Source organism: Pyxicephalus adspersus, chromosome 3 (assembly GCF_032062135.1).
Source record: "Pyxicephalus adspersus chromosome 3, UCB_Pads_2.0, whole genome shotgun sequence".
Taxonomy (NCBI): Eukaryota; Metazoa; Chordata; class Amphibia; order Anura; family Pyxicephalidae; genus Pyxicephalus; species Pyxicephalus adspersus.
Window position 1 is genome coordinate 149,792,356 of NC_092860.1, and position 8,015 is coordinate 149,800,370.

Below are 8,015 nucleotides of genomic sequence, written 5' to 3' on the forward strand. Positions count from 1 at the left end.
CAATCAATGGCATAGAGTGATCAGAAGGGGACAATGAATGGCACAGAGGGATCAGAAGGGGACAATCAATGACACATACGGTAGTGATCAGAAGGGGACAATGAATGGCACAGAGTGAACAGAAGGGGACAATGAATGGCACAGAGTGAACAGAAGGGGACAATCAATGGCACAGAGTGATCAGAAGGGGACAATGAATGGCACAGAGTGAACAGAAGGGGACAATCAATGGCACAGAGTGATCAGAAGGGGACATTGAATGGCACATGAGTGATCATGAGTGATTTTCAACAATAAATGTGTACTGTAGTCTTCTTCATGGAAAAATAAGACATTCCCCTGAAAATAAGACCTAGGGCATATTTTGGCATTTCAAAAAATATAAGACAGTGCCTTATCATAGGGGAAACAGGGTATATACATATAACAAAAATTAAAGCAATATTACAGACAGGACCTAAAAAAAAAATGTACCATGCTCTCAGGACAGCACACCTATGAATGGGTCTCACCTCTACACTTCTGCTTTTCTTTCTCCCTTTTCTCAAGACAATACCTTTTTATCTTTTCCATTCGTCTCTTAGGCTAGGTACACACATGCAATAATTATATCGTTAGAAAATGAATGATTACCGACCAATCAACGATTACTCACGACTATTTTGAAAAATTCTGTATATGCTGTAACAATACGATCGTTCAAATATAATCTACCAATAATGTACACACACTAGATGCGATCGTTTGAACGATGAAGTGACGTGTACCGGAGAAAGTGTACTGAAGAACCATCCACACTATAGATACCGAACGATCGTCGCCCAATCAGATCTGCCGGGACAGTCATTTGTTTCCAGCGACATTCCTGGTTCATCGGCATGGTTGGCCAGTCGTTTTTTGCACTTTGTTTTGTTAACAATTATCGAACGATCGGTTGTTAATCGTTCGTTTCCAAAGACAATTTTTGCACATGTGTACGTAACCTTAGGTCCTGAAATGATCTTTCCTGATATCACAGCCGGAGCAGTATAATCAGAGCCACTTCCTTAGATGAGTCTTTCCCCCATAACATTCCTAGTTTTGTCATTAAACAATGGCCACACCAACATATGTTCTTGTAAGTTGGATAATGAAATACAAGAATTCCACTGGTGTTGGGTTTTCTCTGAACACTGAATGTATTAGGTTGCTCTTTATCAAAAGATGTCTCTAACATGCAGACTAAAGCCGCATACACACGTGCAATAATAGTCGTTGGAAAGGATATTTCACAATAGCACTGCACGATGCATGAACGTACATACAGCACCATTCTGCTCTATGGAGAGGGGGGAACCACGGAGCAGCACCCTGCTGTGCGCTCTCCCCCTTCCCTTGCATTAGGATTGTTAGTCCTCCATCGTCCATGGATCCGCCAGGACGGTCGTTCGGACGACGGACGACTGGCGCTGTACACACGCCAGAATCGTTGGACCTGTGTACGTAGCTTAAGACAGGGAAGCTTGTTTGGATGCAAAACGAAACGAAAGGACCTGATTTATTAAGGCTCTCCAAGACTGGAGAAGATAGTCTATCATGGGAGAACCTGGGCTATCTAAAAAAATCTGGGATGGATTTCTTAAAATCATTTACAAATAGTTGGGAAATGTTTTTAATCCTGGACCAGCTTTATTCCAAGTTTACGGGATCCCCAGGTTCTTTTCCAGTCTTGGAGAACTTTTATAAATCAGGTCAAGAGGGTCGTTCTTGACCTTCTTTACAATCCTGAAATAAAGTTTAGAGGAACTTCTGCTATATTTATTATATCCACAGCTCATAAGTGTGGTGGTCAGTGGGAAGAATGTCACCCTTACAGATAACCAAAAAGATCATTGGTGTCATCTAAACCAGGGGTCGGCAAACTTTTATGGCCACTAGGCCATTTCAGGGGTGGAGAACACTAGGCCGGACTCTGAGTCCCGCCCTAATGGCTCCGCCCACCAGCAGGGAACCCCCCTGAAGTGAAATCCCTGTCCTCCGTATGGATTGTGGAGGAGAGGGATTTAGCTTCAGGGAGCGTTCCCTTTGTACCGCGGTGGTGGAATATTAACGCCGGCCGTGGTAAATAGGGGAGCAACACCAAGGAGGCGGCACCGGAGCTCCAGCGGCTCTGGTAGTTCCTAACGCCCCCTGGCAGATCCGGCTGGCAACCCGCGGCTCCCGAGCCACAAATAGCCGGCAAACATTAGGCCGGATCTGCCAGGGGGCGTTAGGCCAGAACGAACTACCGGCTAGGCCGTATATGGCCTAAAGGCCTGCGTTTGCCGACCCCTGATCTAAACTGACCTAAGAGGAACAAATTGCAGATTGCTCAGGGAACCCCTAGCAACCTCTGAAAGAACCCTGGTTATGGAACACCGGTATAACACATCGGAAGTTGGATTTCTTATGGGTTTTAGTTTCAGCTGCTTTCCATCACTGTAAATCGATGAGAAGCAAACACAAGCAGATAAGTTCAATGTCATTAGCCAAGAAAAACAAAACTAAAGCTAATTAAACAAAACATCTTAGTAGCTTTTGAAAGCAAAATTTGGTAAATTTGGTTTATTTCCCAATCTGCAGTTGTACACAATCCCAAATAATTGCTGCTAGGAAAGACTTTGCAAACGGTGACAAACCAATGGGATTGCTGCAAGCATACAGGGACGGTTGCAGGTTACATAGTAGGCAGCATTTTCATTGTCTGGTGAATGTTGGGGTGGTAATAAAGAAAAATAATACTATAAAATCACTATTAAAATAATTGAATAAAATAAAAAACGGCCTCCAACCTCAGGACCCAAAACTTGGAAGATGATCCAGAGGAAGGAAAATAAAATATACAAAGCTCTGATTCTTTCCCAAAAAGCTATTGGATACTCAATGGATAAACTGTATAATGTCACTAGGCTGTTATATATTATCCAGCATCTCATCCAGTCCTATTTAATAGAATGAATCTGGTACAGGATTGAAAGCATTTGCCAATAGCAAATATTTTTTGGAAACCCATTTCAGGTTTAGAGTTAAAATTCTGGGGAATATGAAAAGTTTAGGATTGTACCCATTGACACTGATGGTTGGTAGGTTCTTACTCCCACTAAATTCCAAGGTATACCTTTTTGCCTCAGGACCAACAATGTGATGAGCACTATGAGACGTAATTCTGTAAACTGTGCTGTCCATTACATAATCCTGATCTCTGCATTCTCACTGTGCTGTCCATTACATAGTCCTGACCCCGGCGTTCTGTAAACTGTGCTGTCCATTACATAATCCTCTGCATTCTCTAGGCCATCTTGTCCATTACATAATCCTGACCCCGGCATTCTGTGATCTGTGCCGTCCATTACATAATCCTGATCTCAGCATTCTCTAGGCCAACCTGTATATTACATAGTTCTGACCCCGGCATTCTGTAAACTGTGCTGTCTATTGCATAATCCTGACCTCAGCATTCTGTAAACTGTGCTGTCCATTACATAGTCCTGATCCCGGCATTCTGTAAACTGTGCTGTCCATTACATAATCCCGATCTCTGCATTCTCTAGGCCATCCTGTCCATTACATAGTTCTTACCCTGGCATTTTGAAAACTGTGCTGAAAATCACATATTCTTGACCTCAGCACTCTCTAAACTGTGTTGTCCATTACATAATCCTCTGCATTCTCTAGGCCATCTTGTCCATTACATAATCCTGACCCCGGCATTCTGTAAACTGTGCTGTCCATTACATAATCCTGATCTCTCATTCTGTAAACTGTGCTGTCCATTACATAATCCTCTGCATTCTCTAGGCCATCTTGTCCATTACATAGTCCTGACTCCGGCACTATATTGTACATGACTCTTGACTAAATTGTGTCAGTTGCTGTTTGTCAAGCAGTCACTTGATAAAGTTTTATTGTTAGCTCTCTGTCTGTATTTAATGTGAAGTCAATCTCTATCTCTCTCATCATATAAGCAGCACTATTCAGTGTTTTATTCTTTTAAATATTTATGACAATAAATCCTCTTTCTAGAACCCATCACCAGCACTGTGCTGTACTCTCCTATATGTCTGTAATAATAATGTCTGTATATTCTATATTACAGACTTCAAACCTGCAAAAAAGTTGAAGGGCGACAACGACAAACTAATAGGCATATAACGTGTTTCTCCCTCCCAATTCCATTTGTCGTGAGTAAACTGTTTTCAACCACAAAAATGAAACAGGGAAAACCATTCTAAAGTACGGAGGGGGCGTAGTGTTAGTTGTTTTACGCTTTCGAATTAAAAGCATATATGAAAGCGTAATATATTGTACACGAGATTTATTTAGTTGCATGTATGTGGAATTAGAGTACAAAAGGACTATATAAAAAAAATATTGCGGTGCTGTTTATATTGGACCACCCCTCCGTAATTCGTGGTTTCTTCCAGCCGGCCTGTGACCGGCAGCCGGCTTTCGAGCTGAGTTTGTGGGCGTGGCCTGGCACTGTGACGTGTAACTATGGACCCCGTACTGTACATCATAGCGGCTGTCCTACTGGCTGTACTGCTGATCTTCGCCAGCAAAATCCGGGGACAGACAGAGCAAGGTGAGGGGGTCCTAGTGCTGCCCCCTGAGCTGGGGTGTGGGGCCCAGGATACATATGTGTGTGGGGGGAGGGTGGGAAAGGGGCTCTACACACATATACCTGTGGGGAGGGGGGGCAGAGGTGTAGGGGAGGGGCTCTGTGTACACATGTGCCTAGGGGGAGGGGTGGGGGTTGTACACACATGTCCACAGGTGGAGGGGGCAGTGGTTTTGAGGAGGGGCCTGGTTGAGAAGGGGGGAGGGGCTCTGGAAACTCCTGTACCTGGTAGGGGGTCAAGGATGTGAGGAAGGGGCTCATGACTAAGAGGAGGGCTCTGGACACAAGTGCCTGGCTGATGTAAGGGGTGACTCTGGGCACACATGTGCCTGGCTGATGGGAGAGCTGACTTTGGACACACATGTGCCTGGCTGATGTAAGGGGTGACTCTGGACACGCATGTACCTGGCTGATGGGAGGGGTGATTCTGTGCACACATGTGCCTAGCTGAAAGGAAGAAACAACTCTGGGCACACATGTGCCTGGCTGATGGGAGTGGTGACCTTAGACACATGCGATTGGCTAGGGGGAGGGGCTCTAGACGCACATGTGCTCGGCTGAAGGAGTGACAACTCTAGACCCACACGTGCCTGGCCAGGATAATAGAGGGTTATGAGCATATGTCTAAGTAGAGAAGGGTTCTGAACACACATGTGCTGGCGGGTCTGTGGGCCTAGATTTAAGGGAGGGATGTAATCATAGGAGCAGCATTATTACAACCCATTCTTTGTATTCCCGTGGAGGAGTGAGCAGGCCTTCTCATGATGTCCTCAGTACCCTGGCGCAGAGCTCTCGCCATTAGAGTTGTCGCAGACCTCCTGTGATCTCATTCCCCATCACCTATCACATTTTGGAATAGTGTTGGGTGAACGGCCCATGAAAAGTTTATTATTTTTCATATTTGCCCCTCTGTTATCTTATTGTCGCTCATGCTCTCAGAGCAGTTTACTTCTCACTTCCTGTGTGGGCCCTGGGACAGGAAGTGAAGTGAAATCTTCCCTACGTTGTCCCAGGCAGCAAATTAACACCTGACGGAAGTATAGGCCATCAAATCGAAAGAAAAAAAGATCTATAATGGCAATTTAAAGGGAAAGTGCAGTGTTGTCAGTGATTTGCATGTTTTGAGTTATTGCATTTTTTATATTTAGGTCCATTTTCCATCATTTTTGTGATCGCAATAGACAGAGATTTATGAATTCACCACTAGAGGGAGCCCTGCATGTGACTGCCTTATCAGCACCTGCACAGATAGATCAGCCACAGTGGGCAAATGTTGTTTGGGGATCCGGCGGGTCCCAAGGGGTCCAACTGTAATCATCATGCACTAGAAATAGATTAGAGTTGGGCTCCTACTTGCCCCATACACATGTGCGTGTATTGTAGGTGTCTGATGGAAGAGATGCCAGATACAATGCACAAAGGGAGGCGTCTTCTCTGCCGAATAAATGAGAGGTTGAAACTGCTACCTTGCTTAGGGACCCCTTCTGCCCCCATTCATCTGATCTGAGAATAGGGATACCTAAAACAGAGATTCTGCAGGCTGTGGTAAGAGTGGGCGAGACCATCAAAGATCTGTCTCCATACTAGAGTCCAAGGCCTGGGGCTTTCCAATGGCCATTGTACAAAATGCCAATTTTAAATATGCAGTTTAAGATTTTTGTCTTCATATTTTCTTGTAGCTGATCGCGAGCACCAGCAGAATGTGGCGGCAGCAGCAGCCAGGCCGCGGATCCAGCCGGAGGAACGGGGTGATGGCATGCCAAGAAGGAGGATGAACCGGGGCATGATGGCCCAGAGGCAAGCACGGCGTATGGAAGAGGAAAGAGAAGGTACAAGATAAACTTTACAATCTGCATAATTATATGATCAGCTGAGTATTCTTCTGTTTATACGGGAATGTAACTTTACAAAGGGCTCCTGGTGTGTCCTTTTTTATTTTATTTTTTCCAATTTCTGGGGTTGTAGCCCCCCCTGCATTTCCACCAGCCTGGATCCGATATGTCAGACAGGTGAATCTTTAGGTAGAGGGGAAGTTGTTTTGCTTGGGACGTAAATGCCATACCCACTCTTCCCGCTAGTAGCCCCGTCTGTATCTGAATAATTGGTTCTACTCCCTGCACCCTTGACTAGTTTCCTCCTGGTTCTGCCTTGATGGGTGAAGAACAATATGGACAATATGTCCAAAACCCCCACCACTAGAAAAGTGAACCGTGGCAGTAGCAGCACACTTCTCTACTTAATGTGATAAAGAAGTAAATGGCTGAAAAGGTTGGTCCTGCAGGCTGATTGTCATTGTGACGCAGTGTCCTATCCCTGACCCGTCGTCGTGACGCAGTGTCCTATCCCTGACCCGTCGTCGTGACGCAGTGTCCTATCCCTGTCCCGTCGCTGTCATGCCGTGTCCTTTCCCTGTCCCTTCGCAGTGTCCTTTCCCTGTCCCGTCGCCGTGTCCTATCCCTGTCCCATCCCCATGACACGGTGTCCTATCCCTGTCCCGTCGCCGTGACACAGTGTCCTATCGCTGTCCCGTCGCCGTGACACGGTGTCCTATTCCTGTCCCGTCGCCGTGTCCTATCCATGTCCCGTCGCCCTGTCCTATCCCTGTCCTGTCACTGTGATGCTGTGTCCTATCCCTGTCCTGACACAGTGTCCTATCCCTGTCCCAACGCGGTGTCCTGTCCAGTTGCCGTAACGCGGCGTCCTATCCCTGTCCTGTCGCCGTGACGTGGTGTCCTATCCCTGTTCCGTTGCCGTTACGCGGTGTCTTACCCCTGTCCCGTCGCCTGGATGTCGTGTCCTATCCCTGTTCCGTTGCCGTTACGTGGTGTCTTACCCCTGTCCCGTCGCCTGGATGTCGTGTCCTATCCCTGTCCCGTCGCCGTTACGCAGTGTCTTACCCCTGTCCCGTCGTCTGGACGTGGCGCTCTATCCCTGCCGTTAATGGGACTCTCTGGTCTTGATTGTGCCAGGTTTACCAGAGGTGGAATGTCAAATGTTATCATGGTGGTAATCAGAGTTGAAAATTTTCCACTTGCTGTGTGTATGTGTCTTGCTGAACCCTGCTGAGGTATTAGCCAGGAAGTGATATTTACAATCTGGAGGGGATCTGCATATAGGTAACATTTCACTCTAGTAGTGAAAGGGTGAATTCTCGAAATGACTCACCAGTGCTCACTATCACGTAGTATGTGCTGATATTTTGCTTTTCACTAAGAAAGGGACATTTTCCTGGAATCTTCATGCATCTGCTTGGCTCAAAACATGCTGTCAACCAAGAATCAATGAAATAAAAAAAAAATATATTAAAGAACAAAATAAAAACATTTAAAGACCAACCCCACCAAAATGTAAAATCCCATCCCTGTAGGCATTTTGTTCA

The 8,015-nt window shown here is 45.8% G+C and overlaps 1 protein-coding gene across 1 annotated transcript in view; it reads left to right on the plus strand.

Moving 5' to 3' along the window:
- Window positions 1–4,459: 4,459 nt before the first annotated feature.
- Window positions 4,460–8,015, plus strand: part of DDRGK1 (DDRGK domain containing 1) — a gene marked incomplete in the record, with an annotated part of 41,494 nt that continues 37,938 nt past the window's right edge. The window contains 2 exon segments of the mRNA XM_072406668.1: window positions 4,460–4,600; window positions 6,316–6,465. Coding sequence (XP_072262769.1) covers window positions 4,513–4,600; window positions 6,316–6,465 — 238 coding nt within the window.